At 56.1% G+C, this 21,403-nt stretch overlaps 4 protein-coding genes across 6 annotated transcripts in view; 2 read left to right on the top strand and 2 right to left on the bottom strand.

Moving 5' to 3' along the window:
- The window catches only part of LOC139673846 (class I histocompatibility antigen, F10 alpha chain-like), a 327,584-nt gene that overhangs the window by 170,370 nt on the left and 135,811 nt on the right, over positions 1 to 21,403 (bottom strand). The gene's annotated exons all lie outside the window — the stretch shown is intronic.
- The window catches only part of LOC139673812 (zinc finger protein 91-like), a 311,195-nt gene that overhangs the window by 258,503 nt on the left and 31,289 nt on the right, over positions 1 to 21,403 (top strand).
- Positions 2,478 to 6,299, bottom strand: LOC139674330 (C-type lectin domain family 2 member B-like). Its single transcript, XM_071560533.1, is given in 7 exon segments — positions 2,478 to 2,631; positions 2,968 to 3,071; positions 3,160 to 3,254; positions 3,257 to 3,352; positions 3,447 to 3,550; positions 5,590 to 5,600; positions 6,114 to 6,299. Coding segments are annotated over 7 exon segments (750 nt in total).
- On the top strand, positions 7,857 to 13,480 carry LOC139673843 (class I histocompatibility antigen, F10 alpha chain-like). Of its 3 annotated transcripts, none has more exons than XM_071559712.1 (8): positions 7,857 to 7,989; positions 10,115 to 10,378; positions 11,656 to 11,931; positions 12,123 to 12,395; positions 12,511 to 12,618; positions 12,717 to 12,755; positions 12,878 to 12,928; positions 13,244 to 13,480. In XM_071559712.1, the coding sequence occupies exons 1-7, from the start codon at positions 7,914 to 7,916 to the stop codon at positions 12,889 to 12,891; spliced, it is 1,050 nt and encodes a 349-aa protein (XP_071415813.1). In that variant the 5' UTR covers positions 7,857 to 7,913; the 3' UTR covers positions 12,892 to 12,928; positions 13,244 to 13,480. The 3 variants fall into 3 exon arrangements, with proteins under 3 accessions (XP_071415813.1, XP_071415814.1, XP_071415815.1); XM_071559713.1 differs by having other exon boundaries at positions 13,241 to 13,480; XM_071559714.1 differs by having other exon boundaries at positions 13,178 to 13,480.

The raw sequence follows: 21,403 nt of genomic DNA, 5'->3' as shown, positions 1-21,403 counted from the left end.
CATGGATTTGGGATTCACATTTACTCTGTGGCTTTGCATCCCACAAAACTCTCCCCAGAGAGATTTTTGGAACAACTGGTCACCTCCATTTCCAGGAGAACCCCAAGGCTGTTCCAGGCAGGAACCTGCAGCCAGTGTGGGTTGGAGTGAGGGCAGGGCAGGGGTGGAGACGGGTGAACAACACACCCAGCACCCCCCAGGGGGGACTGTCCCAGGCCTGCTGGGATAAAAAGCAGCTTTGCTTCATTTCAGACCCATTTTGTGCCCTGATCCCTCTCCCTGAGTTTTTGGGGTCTGTGCAAAGGTTTCCTGTTCCTCTGGGAACACTCTGCAGACCAAGGGCTGGGGGCACAGGGCACAGTGGGGTTGGTTATTTGGCATATGGGGGGCACAGGGCACAGTGGGGTTGGTTATTTGGCATATGGGGGGCACAGGGCACAGTGGGGTTGGTTATTTGGTGTATGGGGGTTCCGGGCACAGTGGGGTTGGTTATTTGGCATATGGGGGTCATGGGGCACAGTGGGGTAAAAGTTAATCAACAATTTAAAAATCAATAAGTCAATTAACAACAGCTTTAACAAGTGAAAAAAATAAATATTGATTTAATTAATAATTGCATAAAAATAAATTATTTAAATAAATAAATAATAAACTTTAAATACATAAATATATAAAATATAAAAAGATTATTACAATATATTAAAAAATTGAAATAAATAAATAAGAAACATAAACTATGCAATGAAAGTATAATCGAATAATTCTAATTAAAATATTTGAAATCATATTTTATATCAAAAATATATAAAATATATAAATAAATACATAAGATTATGCAATGAAAATATAATCAAAAATTTAAATAAACTGCTATTGAAAATAATATTAATATTCTAATAAAATTTTTATATTTTATTTAGTATAATAATGATAGAATAATATAGATAATACATAATATATATAATATTCACATCATAGTATCGATATTAGTGCATGCCAGTGAAAGGGAGGAGGAAGAAGTGGAGGAAGAGGATGAGGAGGAGAAGAATTTGGGGGATGTACCTCCAGGAGCCCTTTCAGCCCCTTCCTCTCTCCCCCCACAGCCCCTTCACACCCCCCGGAGCAGCTTCACCCTCGGCAGTGGCTCTTTGTGGCTCCTGCGGCCGCGGTGACACATGGACAGCGACTCAGAGCCTGGAGGGACACGAGCCCACCCCCCTGCCGGGCTCTGCTCCTGCTCCAGAGGGGCCAACCCCCCCATTATCCCGGATCCCAATGTCCCGGGGGCAGGGACAGGGCACTGACCCCCATCTGTGCCAGCCCTGCTGTGCCCCGGAGGGGCCCCGGTGAGTGACGTCCCTCGGCCCCTCTGCCCCATCCCAGGGGGGCTCTGCTTGGGGGGGCGAGTTTGGAGGGGCCAATGTCCCTGATGGGGCTGGATCCCTTCCCTGCAGGAAATCCTGGGGAAGAAAAGGACCTTCTGTGCCTTTTCCTCTGCTGCTGGTGGCCAAACCCCAATGCTTTGCCCTCCAGAGGGTTTGCTGTCCACCCCCAGCCTGGGGCACAGTGTTGGCACCAGCAGGTTTTGTTCTTCTCACCCCATTTCCTTGGGAAGGATGGAAAATACAGCCAGTGCCCACGGACACCGTGCAGGGCTTCACCTGCTCAGCAGGGCTGGGGGGGCCCTGCAGCCCCCTCTGGGATCACTCCAAACATCCCCAGGGCTTGGCTTGGGGGTCTCCCCCTCCCCAGGACACCTCTGGGTGCAGCTCAGGGCAGGAGAGGGAGGGACTGAGCTCTGAGGTTCTGCAGCTTTGCTGGGACAAGTGAACAAAGAGGCACCTTGTGGGATTTCTGGGCTCCCAGAGAGCCTTGGGAGGTTTCCTCGCTGAGCAGAGGGATGTGGGGGACCTGCAGCTGAGGCAGAGCATTGAAAGCAGAGCAGGGAGCACAGAGGAAGAAGAGCTGCTTCCTCCCTCGCTCCCAGTATGGTCCCATTGCAGGTCCTCACTGGTTCTGGGCTTTGCTGGGACCTGGAGGGGTTGGGACACTGGTCCTGGTGGGCATCGTGCTGTGGCTGCTGCAGGGACAAGGTGAGGCATCCAAAAGGGATAAACCCCCCTTGAGTCCATGGTAAAACTCCCCCAAATCCATGAGAGCCCAGCTCCAGGCAGGGACTGGAGCAGATTCCCCCTGAATTCCCAGCAGGGAGCAGCTCCTGGGCAGTGGCAATCCCTGAGGGGCAGGAGGGGAGAGCTGCCAGCAGGGGCTGATTGATGTGGGTTTGGGGGCTGAGCCACTGCAGGTCCCTCTCTCCACCCTGATGGTGCCTGAAAATACCCAGGGACTCCCTCTGTGTTGTCGCCAGGAGGAGTTTCCAGTGCTCCAAATTAAAACTGAAATATAAACCAGAGGGAGACTCAGAGTTGTGTGAGATTAAGGGCAGCTGGTGGTGGATCTTTGTCAAGAGGGAAGTTTCAGGTGGAATTCTGGGTTCCTGGATCCTTCCAAACCCCACTGGGGCTCCTCTGGGAGTGGCTGCAGATGGAGAATTTCCTCTGGGAGCACCAGTTGCTGCTGATCCCATGGGATTTGGTGTAGGCACATTGGCCATTGCCATGGATGCCAAACCTGCACCCAGAACACAGCCAGAGCTCAGGGAAGGATTCCCATTCCCGGAGAGTGCTGCAGGAGCAGGGACCACCCTCCCCAGCAAACCTCCCCCAGGCAGAGCCCAAACTGCCTCCCACCCCTCAAAGGAGGGGATATTCCCATGGGCTTCATCCTGGCATGGCCTCAACCCCCACCAGCACCTGCATCCCACAAATCCATGGGCTGTGTCCCAGGGCTTTGGCACAACCAGGAAAAGCAGTTCCCACCTCCTTAGATCTGGATCTACCTGTGCCTTCCTGCACTCAGCCCCAGCCCAGCCCAGGATTTTGCTCTCCAAGAGAAGATGGAATGTACAGGGCATTGAAGAGGGACCCATTGAACCATTCCCAAGGTCTGGAACCTTCACTCTGGAGACCAATCCAGTGGTGCACAGACCTCCTGTAGCACAAGAGGAAATTCTGGAGGTGGGCAAAACAAGGATCACAGGCACCTCCACCCCACTCCCTGCAGGGAATTCCCAAACCTGCTCCCCCAAAACCATCCCACACTGGGGAATCCTCTCCCCAGCTTCTCCCAGGTGTCCATGGTGGCCAGGTGGGCTCGGTGGGAGAGGCAGGAGGCCTCATTCCTGTTCCATCCCATTCCTGCTCCATGATATAAAAGCACTTGCCCCCGAGGCCAATCCCACTCTGCAGGCAGCCAGGCAGTGCACTAGTGGGGCAGGATGGGCATTTCTTAGCTGGAATCAAAGACAGTGCACCCAGCAGGTGGATTATTCCAGGGGGTTTTCCAGGAGGAGGCTCCGGGGTGGCTCCTCCACCCTCAGCACTCACCCAGCAGGGCAATGAGGGTGAGGAGCAGCCCCACAACGAGCAGGGTGACCCTGATGGGCACCTTTTTGTCCCTGATGCACCTGAGGCTGAAATCTGGGGACAAACTGTGTGAAAAGAGCACAGAGAGTACCCCACATACCCCCAATTCCCTGTGGGCACCTTCAACACCTCCCAGCACAGCCCAAAGCACGTGGGGAACTCCAGGCTCACTTTGGGGGGTGGGGCGATGAGGGGGGCATCCAAAGATTGTGGGGCTGCATTCCCCCTGATCCCCCCTCCACCGTGGGATGGGCACCATCCCCCAGACCTAAAGCTGGCAAGCACCTTTAACATTTGTAATCCTTCCCCCTCACAGCTTCCTGAGCTCATTTTAGCTGCCCACAACACACTAAACTCAACCACAACCCCAAAACAAGAACTGGTTCTTACTGGTCCCTTCCTCTTCCCTCCCCTGCACTGGCTCCATCACAGCAGCTGAGTCTCACCTGAGCAAACTAAGCCAGTTCCTGCTCAGAGTATTGGGGAGTGGGAAATGCCTGATTTGGGGCACTTTCCTGCCAGGAAAGTCAAGCACCATTTTCCCTTTGCCGGGTTTAGGTGATTTCAGCCTTCAGAGAACCAGGACTCGCTTTGTTTTCCCAGCTCACCCTTGGCTCTGCCATCTCTGTGTGCCCTGGAAAGATTTTGTCTCAAGGACTCGCACAGCTGTGAGGTGTTTTCAGCCCAGACCCCCAGGTAACCCCACAAGGTGCTTCAGCCCCACCTGAGCCCACCCCGTCTCCCCACCCTGTGCAGGGCAGCTCGTGGAGGCTCCAGGACAGGGGATGGTCCCTCTGGACCTGCCTCCTGAGGGGCTTCTGCCACCCCTGGGGGGCACAGAGGGGACAGGGGCACCCTCAGATCCTCCTGCCACCCCTGGGGGGGGCACAGAGGGGACAGGGGCACCCTTAGCTCCTCCTGCCACCCCTGGGGGGCACAGAGGGAACAGGGGCACCCTCAGCTCCTCCTGCCACCCCTGGGGGGCACAGAGGGGACAGGGGCATCCTCAGCTCCGTCTGCCACCCCTGGGGGGGGCACAGAGGGGACAGGGGCACCCTCAGCCCCTCCTGCCATGAGCTGATCTCAGACAACACCCCAAGCTCTCAGGGCCTGGACAGCTCCTGCTCCATCCCGGGGCTGTCCCATGATGCTCTCATGGCTGAAATATAAAACTACAAAAAGCTGATAATCCCCAAACTCTCCCCCCACAGGCATTTTTCTAAGCCTGTTTCTTTCCTCAAGGCTGTTTTGTGTTCACTGTTTCCTGTCCCAGCCTGTGCTCAGCCCTGTTATTGCTGTGACCTCCCACATCAGCACATTTTCCCACCTTTTCCTGCTTTCCCTGGCCATGCACTATCCCCAAGCCAAAGTTAAAAATTAACAAGTTCAGCAAACCAAAACTGACCCCAGGAGAACAGTTTGTAGAATATTTATAAGGAAAATAAACAGAGAAAGAGGCCAAGAATCCACTGGCCCAGAATGTGGATGCTGCTGGTGGGTCACTGGGAGCTGCAAAGAGTTTCCACATTAATTAAAACTATGTATAAACCCTGACATCAACAAATTCCAATTATTACCAGTCCTTACCCAGCAGTTCCTCCACAGGTAAATATTCTCCAGGTAAGAACCATCTACCTGTGTCTGCAAAGTAGGAACCAAATGGATAATTTTTCCCACCCAAACACTTGATTTTGAATAAGGTTTAATTCATGCAGTGATTTTTACTGTTCTCAGCCCCCAAATTCCTGCTGCCCCAGGCTGCACTTTAGGGCATTTGGGGGTGAAAAACAGGTGGGGGAGGAGGAGGAGGAGAAAACATCTAGTAGGGAACAGCAGAGAAACTTGTCATGGAAAATACTCCCAAAGAATCTGAGTTTGGAGCAAATACAGGACTTTTGTGCCCCAAAGAGCATTTCAAAACTATTACAGCCCAATATAGTTGTGGCCTTTTGTTTTGCTGCCCAGGGAAGGGAAATGAGTCCACGAGTGCATGTGGGAATTATTCACAGGGGCTTTTCTCCAGTGACCAAAAGAGAGGGAATCCAAACAGTCAACAGGAATGTCCACTTTTAATCAGAAAATAAAAGAGCAATTCAGCCCTTACCTGAGGTGTCCCTGCAAGGAGACACCTGGGGGGTCACTGGGACCCCAAGGTGGGACCCACAGGCTGGGCTGGGCTGGAGGGGGAGGCCCAGGGGAGATGGAGAAGGACGTGGAGGAGAAATCTGCCTATTATTTCTCCTCTAGTCCCACATCCTCCTTCGCCCTCACAAATTCTCTCTGGATATGGCACAGCAATCATGGGAAGAGAAAACTAAACTCAAATCCCAATTTGCTTCATCCTAGTCCAGCCCAGCCCCCACAGCCCCGATCTGGCCCACACCCCCATCCCGGTCCATCCCACACCCCCATCCCGGTCCATCCCACATCCCCATCCCGGTCCATCCCACACCCCCATCCCGGTCCATCCCACACCCCCATCCTGGTCCATCCCGGATCGCGCCTGTGTTTCAGTCCCAGCATGGCTTGGGTTGGGAGGGACCATAAACCCCACCCCGCCCCACCCGTGCCCCGCCGGGGACACCTCCCACCAGCCCTCGGGCAGCCGGGAGGAGACACGGGTCCCACCTGCGCTGGGGCCGCGGCCGAGCCGAGCCGAGCCGAGTGTCCGCCCCCCGCCCGCACTTTGTACAGAACCCGCCTCCCTCTCCGAAACCCCCGCGGTTTGCGGGAAACAGCCCTGGCGATGTGCCCGGAGCCGCCGCTGGAGCATTTCCAGCCCTGGCGATGTGCCCGGAGCCGCCCCTTGAGCATTCCCACCCTGGCGATGTGCCCGGGCTCCGGGAGCGCAGGGAATCGCTGCTATTCCGACCCGGCTGGAGCTCCGTGTGCCCCTGAGCTGGAGCGACTGTGCCCTGCGGAGGAGCCCGGGAGGGGGCAGAGACCCCCCCCCAGCCCGGGAGGAGCCCAGGCCGGAGCAGGGGATGCCCCAAGGAGGCCGAGCCCCCGCGGGAGCCCCTGCAGAGCCCCAGGAGCAAAGCCCTGGTGTCCAGGGCAGCTCCCCCGGCCCAGCGGGGCGGGTTTAACCCCAAACTCTGCAGCCAAGCCTGTCCCGGGGCAGCGGCCGCTCCGTGACAGCGACACGGCCCGGAGCGGTGCCGGCAGGGACTGAGGACAGGGGGGCACAGGGACCCTCCAGCGCCCCTCGCTGCCCACGGGGGAAAACGAACGTTCCGGGCGGTGACATCCAGGGCAGGAACCAGCCATGCCATGGCCCTCGGCTGCTCCCTGTCCCCGGGGCCATTCCCTGTCTCTGGCCATCCCCTGTCCCCAGGCCCATCCCCTGTCCCCAGGCCCATTCCCTGTCCCTGCTCATTCCCTGTCCCCAGGGCCATTCCCTGTCCCTGGCCATTCCCTGTCCCTGGCCATCCCCTGTCCCCAGGCCCATCCCCTGTCCCTGCTCATTCCCTGTCCCTGGACATTCCCTTTTATTGGCCATTCCCTGTCCCCGGCCATTTCCTGTCCCTCAGCTCTGCAGGGCTGGGGGTGTCAGTGGGACCCGGGGGGTCCCTGCTCGGCCCTGGCTCAGAACTGCGGCCCCGGCCCGGCCCGAGGGGCCCTGGGGGAGAACAACCCAGAGCCCCAGCTGGGCCAGAGCCACCCAGTTCCACCCAGTGGGGCCCAGGGCACTCCCAGCATGAGCCCAGTGGCTCCCAGTCACCTCCAATGTGGTCCCACTCACTACCATATGATCCCAGTCCCCTCCACCATGATCTCAGGTGCCCTCAGCATGGTCTCACCTGCCCTCAGAATGCTCCCAGTCACTCCCAGTATGATGCCAGTATGACCCCAGCCACCCTCAATGTGGTCCCAGTTGTTCCCAGTACGATCTCTGTCACCCCAGTTCTGGTCCCGGTGTATCCCGGTGCCCCAGCCTATCCCAGTCCACCCCAGTCCATCCCAGCCTGTCCCGCTCCGTCCCGGTCCCTTCCCGGCACCGCCGCCCTTTCCCGATCCCGCCCCCGAACCAGCGGGTTTAAGGCCGAGTTTCACCGCAGGGCGCGGGAGTTCAGCCCAGCCCGGCCCGGGGGTCCCGCAATTCGTGGCCGTGAAGGGTCCCAGGGTGTCCCGGGGGGATCCAGAGGGGTCCCAGGAGGGGTCCCAAAGGGGATCCAGGTGAATTCCCGGTAATTCCCCCGTCCCCGCCCCCCCCCCCCCGTGCTCCCTCGGACACGTTCGCTTTCCCGTCTCACAACCTGCGCCGCCGGGATCTGCCCAGAGACCGATGACGTCACAGGAGACTCGGGCTGACATTGGCGACCAGGAAACAGAGGAGCCAATCGGACGGCCGGAGGCGGCTCTGTGGGAAGGGCCTGGTCCGGGTGCGGGCCGGGTCGGGGCCGGGCGGGGCCGCAGCGGAGCAGCGCGATGGCCCCAGCGCTGGGTCTGGGGGCGCTCCTGGGGCTGCTGGGGCTCCTGGGGGCCCCGGGGGGGGCGACGGAGGGTAAGTGGGACCCTCGGAGCGGGGAACTCCTAAACTGCCATGCCCGGGCACCGAGAACACCTTGAACCTCCATGCCCGGGCACGGGAACCTCCCTGAACCCCTATTCCCGGGCACCGGGACCCCCTTAACCCCTCTTCCTGGGCACTGGAACCCCTCTCCCCAAACTCCCTCCCGCAGTACCGGGGCCCTCCTAAACACCTTTGTCCAGCACCGGGACTCCTGAACGCCCATTCGTGGGCACGGGAAACCTCCTGAACCGCAACTCCTGGACATGGGGACCCCCTTGATCCTCCCTAAATCTCCACTCCTGGGAAGAAGACTTCCCTGAACACCCATTTCTGGGCACAGGAAACCCCTTGAGCCCCCATTCCTGGGACACCCTGAGCCACCTTATCCCTCAGTTGGACCACCTGAACGCACCTTTCCGAACAAGGGCCCCCCCTGCACCCCATCCCCGGCTCCAGGACCCCCCTGAGCCCCTTTACTCTGAACAAATACCCCCCTGCAATCCCTTTTCCAGCCATCCTGCCTCTCCCAGCCCCCTCATCCTCCCTTTTCCTTGATCCTGGGACCCCCTGAATCCCTATTCCTGCACTTCCCAGTCCCCAGCCCCCATTTTCCTCAACACTGGGGACCCCTGGACTGCCCTTTCCTGGGCACACGGACCCCCTGGGCCCTCTGTCTCTCCTTTCCCAGTCCCATCCCCCCCCTTCTTTGAACCTTGGACCCTTCCCAACTTTCCTGGTTCTCCCAGTCCCACTTCCTTGACCGTTGGACCTCCCAAACCCGGCAATCTTACAGTTCCCCCAGTTCTCCACTCCCTGCTCTTCCTGCAGGGGGTCCCAGGCACTGTAACACCCCTGGCTGCAATTCCTGGGCACTGGGGCCCCGCTGCACCCCCATACCCTGGCACCAGGACCCTCTGCAATCTCTCATCCAGCACCATGACTCCCCTACACCCCTTTCCTGTACCATTACCCCCCTGCACCCCCTTTTCTGGCCATCCCACCTCTCCCAGATCCTCCTTTTTCTTGATTCTAAGACCCCCTGACCCGCACTCCAGCCTTTCCCAGCCCCCAGCCCCTCCTTTCCTCTACACCAAGGACCTCCAGGACCCCCATTCCCAGCCATCCCAGGTCTCTCCTTCTCACGACTTCCCTCTTCTCAACACTGGGGACCCCTGGACCCCTTCCCCCCCTCCCCTCTTCCTGGGCACAGGGACCCCCTGGACCTCCTATTCCACGTCTCCCAGTCCCTGCACCCCCCATTCCTTTACCCTTGGATCCCCTTGGATCCTCCCTTGTTCAGCACCAGGACCCCCCTGAACCCCCCTTATCCTGCACCAGTATTGTCCTGTGCGCCCTTTTCCAGCCATTTTTCCTCTCCCAGCACCCCTTTTCTTTGATCCTGGGACCCCCTGGACCCCCATTCCTGCCTTTACCAGCCTTCAGACCTCACTTTCCTCAACACTGGGGATCCCTGGACTGCCCTTTCCTGGGCACAGGGACCCCTGAACCTCCATCACACATCTCCCCGTGCCTTCACTCCCCTTTCCTTGACACTGGGACTCCCCTGAACCTCCATTCCTGGGCATGGGGACCCCCCTGCACCTCTTATTCAGCACCCAGACCCCCCTGAACCCCTTTGTTTGGGACTGGGACCCCCCTGTACTCCCATTCCTGGGCACGAGCACCCTCCTACACCCCCCTATATGGCAGCAAGACCCCCCTGAGCTTCCATTCCCGTACACAGGGACCCCCTCGCACCCCTTTATCCTGCACCAACACCCCCTGCACCCTGTTTCTTGGCCATTCTGGGTCTCCTCACCCTGTGATTCCCTTTCCCTGACCCTGAGGGCCCCTGGATCCCCCTTTCCTGGACACAGGTACCTCTTGGACTCCCTGTTCCACCTCTCCCAATCCCTGTACCCTCCTTTTCCTTGACTCTGGGACCCCCCTGAGCCCCCAGTCCTGTGCAGTGGGACCCCCTTCCACCCCCTACCCCGGCACCGACATTCCCTGCACCAACTTCCCTGGGATCCCCAAAGCCCCTTCCTGCCTCTCCCAGTTCCCCCTTTCTTTTACCTGTGATCCCCCAGGCCCCCAAATCTCCGTGTCCCCCCAGTTCTCCACTCCCTGCGGTACCTGAATGTGGCAGTGTCGAAGCCCAGCCCGGGGGTCCCCCAGTACATGTCCATGGGGTTCCTGGATGGGATCCCCATCACCCGCTACGACAGCGAGCGGGGCCAGGTGGAGCCACAGACGCCGTGGATGGAGAAGGGACCCGAGCCGGGATATTGGGATGGACAGACCGAGATAAACAAGAGGAACCAGCACTGGGCTGCTGACCACCTGGAGATACTGCGGGGCCGGTACAACCAGAGTGGGGGTGAGTGGGGGCAGCTGGGAATGGGGGAGATCTGTGGGTATGGGATGGGGTCTGTGGGGTTGAGGTGCATCTGTGGGGCTGCGATGGGATCTGTGGTGCTATGAGAGATCTGTGGGCTGGAGGGGGATCTTAGAGGCTGGGGACGATCTGTGGGTCTCGGGAGGTCTTTGGGTCTGGGCTTAGATCTGAAGGTCGGGGGGATTTGTGGGCCTGTGCTGGGATCTTGGGCCGTGCTGGGATCTGTGGGTCTGGGGGGCATCTGTGCTGCTGGAGATGGGGTTTGTAAGTCGGGGGAGGGGATCTGTGGGGCTGGGCTGGGATCTGTGGAGCTGGGGGGGGGGATATGAGAGGCTGGGCTGGGATCTGTGGGGCTGGGGGGATATGAGGGGCTGAGGGCCATCAGTGGGTCTGGGGCAGACCTGTGGGACTGAGGTGGATCTTTGAGGCTGGAGGGGATCTGTGGGACTGAGATGGGATCTGTGGGGCTGGGTTGCAATCCATGGTGCTATGGCAGATCTCTGGGCTGGAGGGGGTCTGTGGGGCAGCGGGGGGCAGGATCTGTGGGGCTCGGTTGGGGTCTGTGGGACTGGGAGGGATCTGTGGGGCTGGGATGGGATTTGTGGGGCTGGGATGGGTTCTGTGGGACTGGGAGGGATCTGTGAGTCTGGGATAGGATCTGTGGGACTGAGATGGGATCTGTGGGGCTGAGATGCATCTATGGGGCTGGGATGTATTTGTGGGGCTGGAATGCCATCTGTGGAGCTATGGGAGATCTCTGGGCTGGAGGGGGAATCTTTGGGGCTGAGGGAGATCTGTAGGGTTGGGGTGCATCTCTAGGGTTGGGATGGAATCTCTGAGGCTTGGGGGGGATCTGTGTGGCTGGGATGAGATCTGTGGGTCTAGTAGCCATCTGTGGGTCTGGGATAGGATCTGTAGGATTCGATTGGGATTTGTGGGGCTGAGATGGGACCTGTGGGGCTGGGATATGGATCTGTTGGTCTGGGATGTGATCTGTGAGTCTGGGATGAATCTGTGAGCCAGGGAGGACCTGTGGGGCTGGGGGGGATCTGTGGGACTGAGATGGGATCTGTGGGGCTGGAGTGGGACCTGTGGGGCTGGGATGAGATCTGTGGGGCTGGGGTGTTACCTGTGGGGCTGGGTGGGAATCCATGGGGATCCAAGGGGCTGGGATAAGACTCCATCCCACTCTGGGTGGGGTTCTCTGGGGCTGGAACACAATTCCAGGGGGTGTCTCTGTGGGTCTGTTTGCCCCCCAGGTCTCCACACTTGGCAGCGGGTTATTGGCTGTGATGTCCTGTCTGATGGGACTGTCCGTGGATCCGAACGGTACGGCTACGACGGGCGGGATTTCATCTCCTTTGACCTGGGATCCAAGAGCTTCGTGGCAGCCGACGGCGCTGCCCAGGTCACCAAGAGGAGATGGGAACACGAACGGATCGAGACGGAGAGGTGGACAAATTACCTGGGGCACATCTGTCCAGAATGGCTCCAGAAATACGTCGGATACGGGCGGGAGGCGCTGGAGCGCAAAGGTGGGGATGGAATTCCCATTGAAATGTGGGATTTGGGAATGGAGGACTTGGGAATGTAGTAATTTGCATGGGAATTCCATGGATGGATCTCAGCCCCATCGCATTGCCATGGGAATTCCATGGGCAGATCACATCATCTCCCCATGCTCATGGGAATTCCATGGTTGGATGTCACCATTATCCCATTCCAGAGCCCCCTGATGTCCATGTGTCCGGCAAAGAGGAACACGGGATCCTGACGTTGTCCTGCCACGCGTACGGATTCTACCCTGGGATCATCGGGATCAGCTGGATGAAAGGGGATGAAATCCGGGATCAGGAGACAGAGTGGGGTGGGATCGTTCCCAACAGCGACGGCACCTTCCACAGCTGGGCCAGGATCGAGGCGCTGCCGGGGGAGCGGGAGCAGTACCGGTGCCGGGTGGAGCACGCCGGGATGCCGGAGCCCGGGATCTTCGCCTGGGGTGAGGCTGGGAATGTGGAATGTGGGAACTGGGAATTTGGGAACAGGGAATTTGGGAATGTGGAGCAGTGAGATGGGGGTTCCCCTTCCCCTCCTCACACTTCCACTCTTCCCAGAGCCAGAATCCATCAGGAATTCCACCCCAGTGGTGGTCGCCCTGTCCGTCATCGCTGCCATCATCATCATCAGCCTCATGGGATTCGGTGTCTGGAAGCTCCAATCCGGTAACTCACGGGATGGGGGTGGGGAACAGGCACGGATCCACTTGGTGGCATTCCAGGGATCCTGTGCCAGAGGTGCTGATCCCGCTTTATTTCCACAGGGAGGAGGGAGAAGAAGGGATACAACGCGACACCCAACAGTGAGTACCAGCAGAGTGTCTGGATACAAATCCAGATCCTCTCTTTGTGGATCCCATGATGGATCCCAGGATGGATCCAGGTGTGTGATCCAGGCCAGAATCTCACAGATCTTTTTCCACAGGAGTAGACGCATAAACCGATGGCTCCCCAGCAGATACGGAGTGGGATCCAGGTGGGATTCCAAGGGGAATCGGGGCATAATGGATGGAGAAGGATTGGGATGGGATTCCAGATCAGGGCAGGATTCCAGAGTGAAATCAGAAAGAATTAGGGAGTGAGATCAGGGATGGATTATGGAGCGATATCAGTCTGGATGGATGGAGTGAGACAGATGGGATTCCAGAGTGGGACTGAGTGGGATGGATGGAGCAAGATGATGATGGATTCCAGAGAAGCTCCTGCTCTCCATGGTCTTCCACAGCTGGATCGATCCCATGGGATGAGGACAGGGACATGATGACTCTGTCCCCTACTCTCATCCCAGCAGGAATCACCACCTGAGCAATCCATGGAGCTGGATCCAGCCCCTTCCCTCTTCCTGGGGAAGGCCAGGAGCTGCTGGCAGAGCTCATCCCGCATCTCTCACCCACCCTGGCACCCCCGTGCCTCTTCCCAATGGATCAACTTCCTGCTTTTTCATGTCTGAAAATCAAGAACCACAATTATTCCCAGTGCTTCAATTAAGTCTCCTGTTTTGGCAATAAATCCTTCTTCCCTCCTTTGGCATCCAGCAATTCCTCTTTAGGAACCAGGAATGGCAGTGGGGACATGAAGAATGGGAATAGGGATATGGAGACACTCGGGACAGGAATGGGGACACAGGAAGCAGTTTGGTGACACTGGGAACTGGGAGTGGAGACACCAGGAATGGGATGGGAACACCAGGGATGGGAACAGGGACACAATGGGGACAGGGATGGGGACACTGGGAACAGGTTGGAGACACCAGGAACTGGGAGTGGGGCATCAGAATTGGGATAGGAACCCCAGGAATGGGAATGGGAATGGGAATGGGGACAGGGATTGGGACACCAGAAATGGGATTGTGGCCATTGGCAGCAGGTTGTGAACAGCAGGAATGGGAAGGGGGATGACAGGAATTGGAATGGGGACAGGAATGGGAAAGCAGCAGACAATGGGACTGGGATGGAAACACCAGGAATGGGAATGGGAACAGGGATGTGGACCCCAGAGGTGGAGGTGTCCCAGGTTTTAGTTTGGGATCTCCTGTAATCCCCCAAACCACCATGAGGGCACAGACACCAATAACGGGACCGGGCTGGGGCCGATCACGGACAGGGCAGGGGCGAGCAGAGCAGGGGACGGTCCCACGGGAACTGCTTGGGAATGGGAAGAGTAAAAGGTGATGCCGCTCCCGGCTCTGCCCCTCTCTGGTTGTGAACCTGCCATGGGAGCTCCCCCAGCTCCTGCAGCCCAGAGCAGCTGTGTGTTCCCACCTGGAACAGCTGCGTGTTCCCACCTGGAGTGACTGCAGCTTCCCACCTGGAGCTCTGCGTGTTCCCACCTGGAACAGCTGCATGTTCCCACTTGGAGCAACCATGTGTTCATGCCTGGACCTGCCAGGTATTCCCACCTGGAATAGCTGTGTGTTCCCACCTGGAACAGCTGCGTGTTCCCACCTGAAGCTGTTGCCCTTGCAGCTCTAAGAGCTCATTCTATCCCTCACTAGTACAGCTTATCAGTGCCTCTGTAGAAAATTCCTACAATGGACTATCCCTTTTTGGGAAGAGTTTCAACAGACAGGAGTTTGTACCAGTTCATTTTGGAGATATGTCTGGAATTAAGAAAATCACAGTCATAAAATACCACAAACATCATTAATTGCAATACCAACTAGCAAAAGAGAATAAAAAGGATAAAATACTTACTACAAAAGAGAATAAAAATATAAAATCCTTTAAAACTCAATAAAAGGATACAAAATAGTTGATGCTGCAGCGGTTGCTCCCTATCCCCGATGCTCCCTCGAGCAGACAGACCAGCACTGCCAGCCCCGGCAGCAGCGGGACGCCATCCATGCTCAGCGGCGTCCCCGCGGAGCCAACACGGGCTGGGTGCAAGGGTGGGTGTGGCTCAGCTCCCCCACTCCTGTGTCCCTGTTTATCAGCCATCCATTATACTGCAGAGGGCCAGGACACAGTGTAAGGTGATGCCTGGGAGGCAGCCAAACACTGCCTGTTCATTGCATAAGTGGCAACAGTCTGTGCATGTCACCTGTTGGGCGGTGGTTGTACGACCCCTGCCCACCTATTCTTCCTCCCATCATCAGCTTCCTCACCCCACTGTACAGCCTTCACCATTGTGTTCCCGGGGTATTTGTATCTATCCTGAGGCTCAGCCAAGTCAGAGAGGAACAGAGAGCCTTGATAATAGAGAACATCCAGTGTTACACAGTTACTCTGCCTGGATTCCCAGCACGGTGTAAGTACTTTCTCACCCTTCTATGCTCCATTGATCAGATAAATTAAAAGTACCCCCTTACGTGCCAGCGTGTGATCAGGGGTAGCCCGAGGGTGATACAGCACTACTCGAGAGTGCAATGTGTGTATCACAGTGTTCAACAGACGGTGTACAGGGGTCAGCACACAGGGAAGCACACACAAATTACACATCAGTACACAGGCAATTAGGAACAAGCCTGACAGCACTTTTTGTAACCAGGGCCACCCCCATTTCCATTCACTGATGGGGTTCCATTCATCGTGAACATGTAACTGGGGAGTAGGGGCTTTTAATTTCTGGATGCCAGCATGGACAGACAGAATGGTCACTTAAATTCATGCAGCACATGCCTTCAAAATCGTGGCAACTGTGCCCTTGTGCTGATAATGGAAAGTCGACGGCAGCTCTGTTTTGTCAACTTGCATGCCTGACTGAATCCACATCTGTAAACAAGACACTTAAAGCTACAGAGGCAGCATTGGCTTCTTTGGCCAACCAGCATCCTAATTTATTTCAAGAAGCTAAAGCTTGAGCAGTCCCCATCTGAGCACTTCTATTTGCAGATATTCTTTGAGCTGTATTCCAGATCAGAATCAGTCTGGGGTGAATTTATGTGTATTGCGCTTTTGTCTTGTTTGCTTTAATTTATGTGGGTGAAATAAAGTTAATTATCCAAAGGTATAAGGGCCTCCAACAGCTTTTCCTGGGATACCTTTCCATGCTCTTTGTCCAGAAATGAGAATCAGATCATCTGGGAGACCTCTCGCATCCATTCCAGGAGCAAATGGAGGAGGAGCTGTTTGGGCCCTGAGAGCTCGGGGTGTTGTCTGAGATCAGCTCATGGCAGGAGGAGCTGAGGGTGCCCCTGTCCCCTCTGTGCCCCTCAGGGGTGGCAGGAGGAGCTGAGGGTGTCCCTGTCCCCTCTGTGCCCCCCAGGGGTGGCAGGAGGAGTTGAGGGTGCCCCTGTCCCCTCTGTGCCCCCCAGGGGTGGCAGGAGGAGCTGAGGGTGCCCCTGTCCCCTCTGTGCCCCCTCAGGGGTGGCAGAGGCCCCTCAGGAGGCAGGTCCAGAGGGACCATCCCCTGTCCTGGGGCTCCATGAGCTGCCCTGCACAGGGTGGGGAGACAGGGGGTGGGCTCAGGTGGGGCTGAAGCACCTTGTGGGGTGACCTGGGGGGCCTGGACTGAAAACACCTCACAGCTGTGCAAGTCCTTGAGACAAAATCTTTCCAGGTCACAGAGATGGCAGAGCCAAGGGTGAGCTGGGAAAAGAAAATGAGTGCTGGTTCTCTGAAGGCTGAAATCACCTAAACCCGGCAAAGGGAAAACAGTGCTTGACATTCCTGCAAAGAAAATTCCCCAAATCAGGCATTTCCCACTCCTCAAATCCCACCCTGAGCAGGAATTCACTTGGTTTCCACAAGTGATGTCTCACCTGCTGCAAAGGAGACACTGCAGGGGAGGGCAGAGGAAGGGACCAGTAAGAACCAGTTCTTGTTTTGGGGTTGTGGTTGAGTTTAGTGTGTTGTGGGCAGCAAAAATGAGCTCGGGGAGCTGTGAGGGGGAAGGATTGAGAATGTTAAAGATGTTTGCAAGCTCTGGGCAGGTTTCCTCGCTGAGCAGAGGGATGTGGGGGACCTGCAGCTGAGGCAGAGCATTAAAAGCAGAGCATGGAGCACAGAGGAAGAAGAGCTGCTTCCTCCCTCGCTCCCAGTATGGTCCCATTGCAGGTCCTCACTGGTTCTGGGCTCTGCTGGGACCTGGAGGGGTTGGGACACTGGTCCTGGTGGGCATCGTGGTGTGGCTGCTGCAGGGACAAGGTGAGGCATCCAAAAGGGATAAACCCCCAAAAACTCAGGGAGAGGGATCAGGGCACAAAATGGGTCTGAAATGAAGCCAAGCTGCTTTTTATCCCAACAGGCCTGGGACAGTCCCCCCTGGGGGGTGCTGGGTGTGTTGTTCACCCGTCTCCACTCCTGCCCTGCCCTCACTCCAACCCACACTGGCTGCAGGTTCCTGCCTGGAACAGCCTTGGGGTTCTCCTGGGAATGGAGGTGACCAGTTGTTCCAAAAATCTCTCTGGGGAGAGTTTTGTGGGATGCAAAGCCACTGAGTAAATGTGAATCCCAAATCCATGGGACACTTGGACCATTTTATGACCCATTCCCAACCTTGTCCCCTCCTTTTTCTTCACGTTTTTTGGTGATAATCCCAGTTTAGGGCCAGTCCCAGAACGCCCAGCACCATCTTTTTATAGAGGTAAAAATACTTCTATTTTTTTCCTCATGTATCCAAAACCTGAAAAAAAAAAAGGGGAAAAAAAGAAAAAGTAGGAATTTGCCCCAGTTTCTTCCAGTAGCAGGAAACAGGATAAAAGAGGATAACCCCAAAATCCCAGTAGGAAAAACTATGCCATTACTTTTATTTTTTAAAAGTTTACTATAATTTCTTTTTTTATTATGTCTTTATATTTCATTCCAGTTTTTACTTTTCTGATTTTTTAATTTTTTTCCTTTTTTAGTTTCTATTTTTTTCCATACTCTCAAGTTTATTCTTATTCTTCTTTCACTCACAGTCACCTTTACACCCTTACAGAAGATGCTGTGCTGACCTGCCCTTCCCACAGCCTTTCTTTGGTGCTGTCAGGCCACGGATTGCAAGAAAAACCTCAAAACCGATTTAAAATAAATGAGACTTTGTGGTTAAACCCCGCAGTGGGTGGTTTAGTTACAAAACACTTATTTTTGAAGGGTTTACATTAAGGAAATGATCAAAAGGGCTGGAGGGAACCGCGCTGGGTCCTCGTGGCCGCTCTGGGGTCACCTCGGGGACCCTCCGAGCAGAGCGACCCCCTCCTGCACCCCCAAATCCACATTTTTGGATAATCTGCCCTGCCCAGCTGAGGAGAAAAGCTGGAAAAGTTGGGAAAGGGCTGAAAAGCAGATGGAGCTGGAGGGTGGAGCTGCAGGAAAATTCCCCAGGAAAAAACTCCAGTAAGAATAAATCAAAATAATTATTAATTCTTTGAATACTTCTCGGTTTGGTTTTGCAGCTCGTCGGGGCCAGGAGGAGCCAGAAGAGGGGTTAGAAAGACAAAATTTAATTGGGGGAGAAATACTTAATATTAAGGAGAAAATGTAATTAACGGGATTTTAATGCGGGAAGATTATTCTGACTGGAGAGGAAATTTAATTGGGGCAGAAAACCTTAATGAGGGGAGAAAACTTTACTCGGAGAGAGAAGATTTTAATTGGGAGAGAAAAGTATGATTGGGGAGGACCCTTTAATTATGGGGAGAAAGTTTAATTTTCAGTTAGTTGTAATTAGAAAGGAAATTTTATTTCGGGGGGGGGAACTTTATTGGAGGAAAAATGTTTGAGCGAGAAAACGTTAATTATGGAACAAAAAGTTTAATTGGAGGCAGAAAATGAGGAAGTTTGATCATTATAATGAAACTTTAATTTCGGGGCGGGGGGTAAATTTAATCGTTTGAAGGAAACTTCTGTTTATTCTCACTCGAATCCCGCTCGTAGAGACACAGGAGCCTCTGTGGGAGCCTGTGCGGAGCTCAGACGGCTTTGGGAAGAATTCAGGGGTATTTTGGGAGAATTCCGAAGTACTTCGGGAGCTTTCAAATATTTCGGAGCACTCGCAAGTATTTGAGGAGGTTTCTGTTATTTAGTGAGAATTCAGAGATATCGGAGAGGGAGAAATTCAGAGCTATTCTGGGAGGTATTCGGGCGTATTTTGGAGGAATTCTTCAGGGCTCTCGAGACCCGCGTGGGTCTCTGTCCGCGCTTCCCTCCCAGCTCGAACCTGCCCAAGTTGACCCAACCCCGCTGTTGTGCCCCGAATTTGCCGCCAGCGGTTCCCCCGCTGCTCCAATCCCCGCCCGGGCTGTGGCACTGAGATGCGGCTGCTCGGCCGGGCAGGTCACGGGATAAACCGTTTATTGAAAGGGGTTTTAGTGCATGGAGGCGATTTCCCGGCGTGTCTCGGCTCGGCGGGGCCCGGGCCGTGCGGGGGGAGCTGGTTGGGAACTGGGGGGCGGCCCCAGCGCAGTGCCCTCGGGCTGAGCGGAGCCGGGTGGGAACAACCCCCCGATGTCCCCCCGGTGCCCTCGGGCTGAGCGGAGCCGGCTGGGCACACCCCGCTCGTCTCCGCCGCTCCAGTCGCTTCCCGGCTCCGGCTCAGCCGCCGCTAGGCCCCGGCCGGTCCCTCGGGGCGGCTCTTTGGGTGTCACGGGCCAGCGGGGACCCCTCGGTGCCGCTCATCGCCCCCTGACACCCCCCGGGGCCGCCACGCTGATCGCTCGGGGCAGCACTTTGAGGTACCGGGCGGCACAAACCCCTTGTCGCAAATGTTTTATTCCGTATATTTTTTCGCTATATTTTATTCTGTATGTCCTGCTCTGCGGCTCCTTCGGTGACACGGGGAACTGGAGACTCCCCGGTGCGGTTCTTTTATTGTACTTTATTCAATGTTTTGTATTCCGTTCACACTTCCCGTCCCTCGGTGCCGCCCTTCTGTCCCCGCCCAGTGATGCGGCTTTTTCGGGCACACCGAACACCGTCCGACCTCCACGGTGCCATCCCCGCCGCTCCCTCGGGGCAGCTCTTTTTAGATACGGAGCGGAGACCGCTCGGCGCAGGTTTTTATTCGATTTATTTTATTGTCTCTAATCGATTGTATTCACAGCTCGCCTGTCCCGCTGTGCAGCTCCTTCAGTGACACGGGACGGCCGGGACCCCTCCGTGCCGGTCCCCAGCCCCTCACAGTCCCCGCTCCCTCGGGGCAGCTCTTTTAGATCCGGGGCGGCGGGGACCCCCCGAGCGCGGCTTTTGATTCTATTGATTTTATTCTCTCTGCTTAATTTCAGTCACCCCTCGCCCTCCCCTCGGTGCAGCCCTTTGACACCACCCGACAGCGGGTCCCTCGGGGCAGCTCTTTCGGTGACTCGGGAAGGCTCTTTGAGTGCATTTTATTCTACTCTCTCTATTTTATTCCATTCCATTTTATTCCCGCATCCCACCCAGGGCGACTATTTCACCGCCGCTCCTCCTCACTCGTCTCGCCGTGCAGTTCTTTCAGTTACCGGGCGGCGGAGACTCCCCCGGTGCGGATCTTTTGTTTTCCTATTTCTATCCTCTGCATTTTATTCTCTTCAGACCTCGCCCCCACCTCCGGTGACTCCCGACAGGGCCCGTCCCGCGGGGCGGCTCGTCAGTGCCGGCCGGGCCCCCTCAGTGCCGATCTCTGTTCCATTTCCTTCATTATGTGCTTTGTATTCGCACTTCGCCCGTCCCGCGGGGCGGCTCATTCAGTGCCACGGCCTGGCGGGGCCCCCTCGGAGCGGCTCCCCCAGGGCCCTTCCCCTTCTCGTTCCCGCCGGGGTTCCCCGCCCGCCCCTCCCCGTCACGACCCGGCGGTGCCGCTGCCGGAGCCGGAGCGGCTGCGACGCGACTTCCTCGCGCTCCAGGGCCCGACTGAGGGGGTCTCGCCTCAGTTCTCTTTGGTTTGTTCTTCCAAAGCTGGGAAAAACGATTTATGGTCCTTTCTTACGCAAATCTGTTCCCTCCTCCGCTCGGCCAAGGGGATTTGGGGCTGTTTTCCCTTTTGGGGGCAAATAAAACCAATGCCCTGAGTGCTGGCAGGAGCAGCAGCCCTGCAGCCTGTGGAGCCTGTGCTGGCCTATGCCTGTCAGACGAATAGAGAGTAATGAATCAGTGGTTAATTAACCTAATAAAGTGCTCCTAATTAGAGGGCAGGCAAAAGGATTCCCCAGGGCTTGAACTGAATACGTGCCAGTTCCACAACACTGTGTTTGTATATTTTTTTAAATACATCTGATATTTATTGTTTGATTTCAACGTTTTATAAATCAATTATATTTTATTGATTCTCCTCTCTTAGAGGTCAGGATCAACACCTTGATCTTTTATTTTCACCATTCTGGGAAGTGAGAAATACTTTTTTCCTCTCAGTACCTTGTGCTGCAACTCCTTGTCCTTTCCCCTGGTTTTCCTTCCTCTGGATACCAACCCCCCACACCCCATCCCAGGGGTGCAGGGACTGGGGGGTCGTGTCTGCTGGGCCCCCAGATTGGTGGGGGAGAGGAACTCGAGGGGGTGCTGATGGGGGTGGGGTGATGCCACCCCTCGGGTCCCCAAGGGCTGCTCAGGGTGGG

The sequence above is a fragment of the Pithys albifrons genome, chromosome 7 (genome assembly GCF_047495875.1).
Source record: "Pithys albifrons albifrons isolate INPA30051 chromosome 7, PitAlb_v1, whole genome shotgun sequence".
Classification (NCBI taxonomy): domain Eukaryota; kingdom Metazoa; phylum Chordata; class Aves; order Passeriformes; family Thamnophilidae; genus Pithys; species Pithys albifrons.
This window is presented reverse-complemented; position numbering and strand designations above follow the sequence as displayed.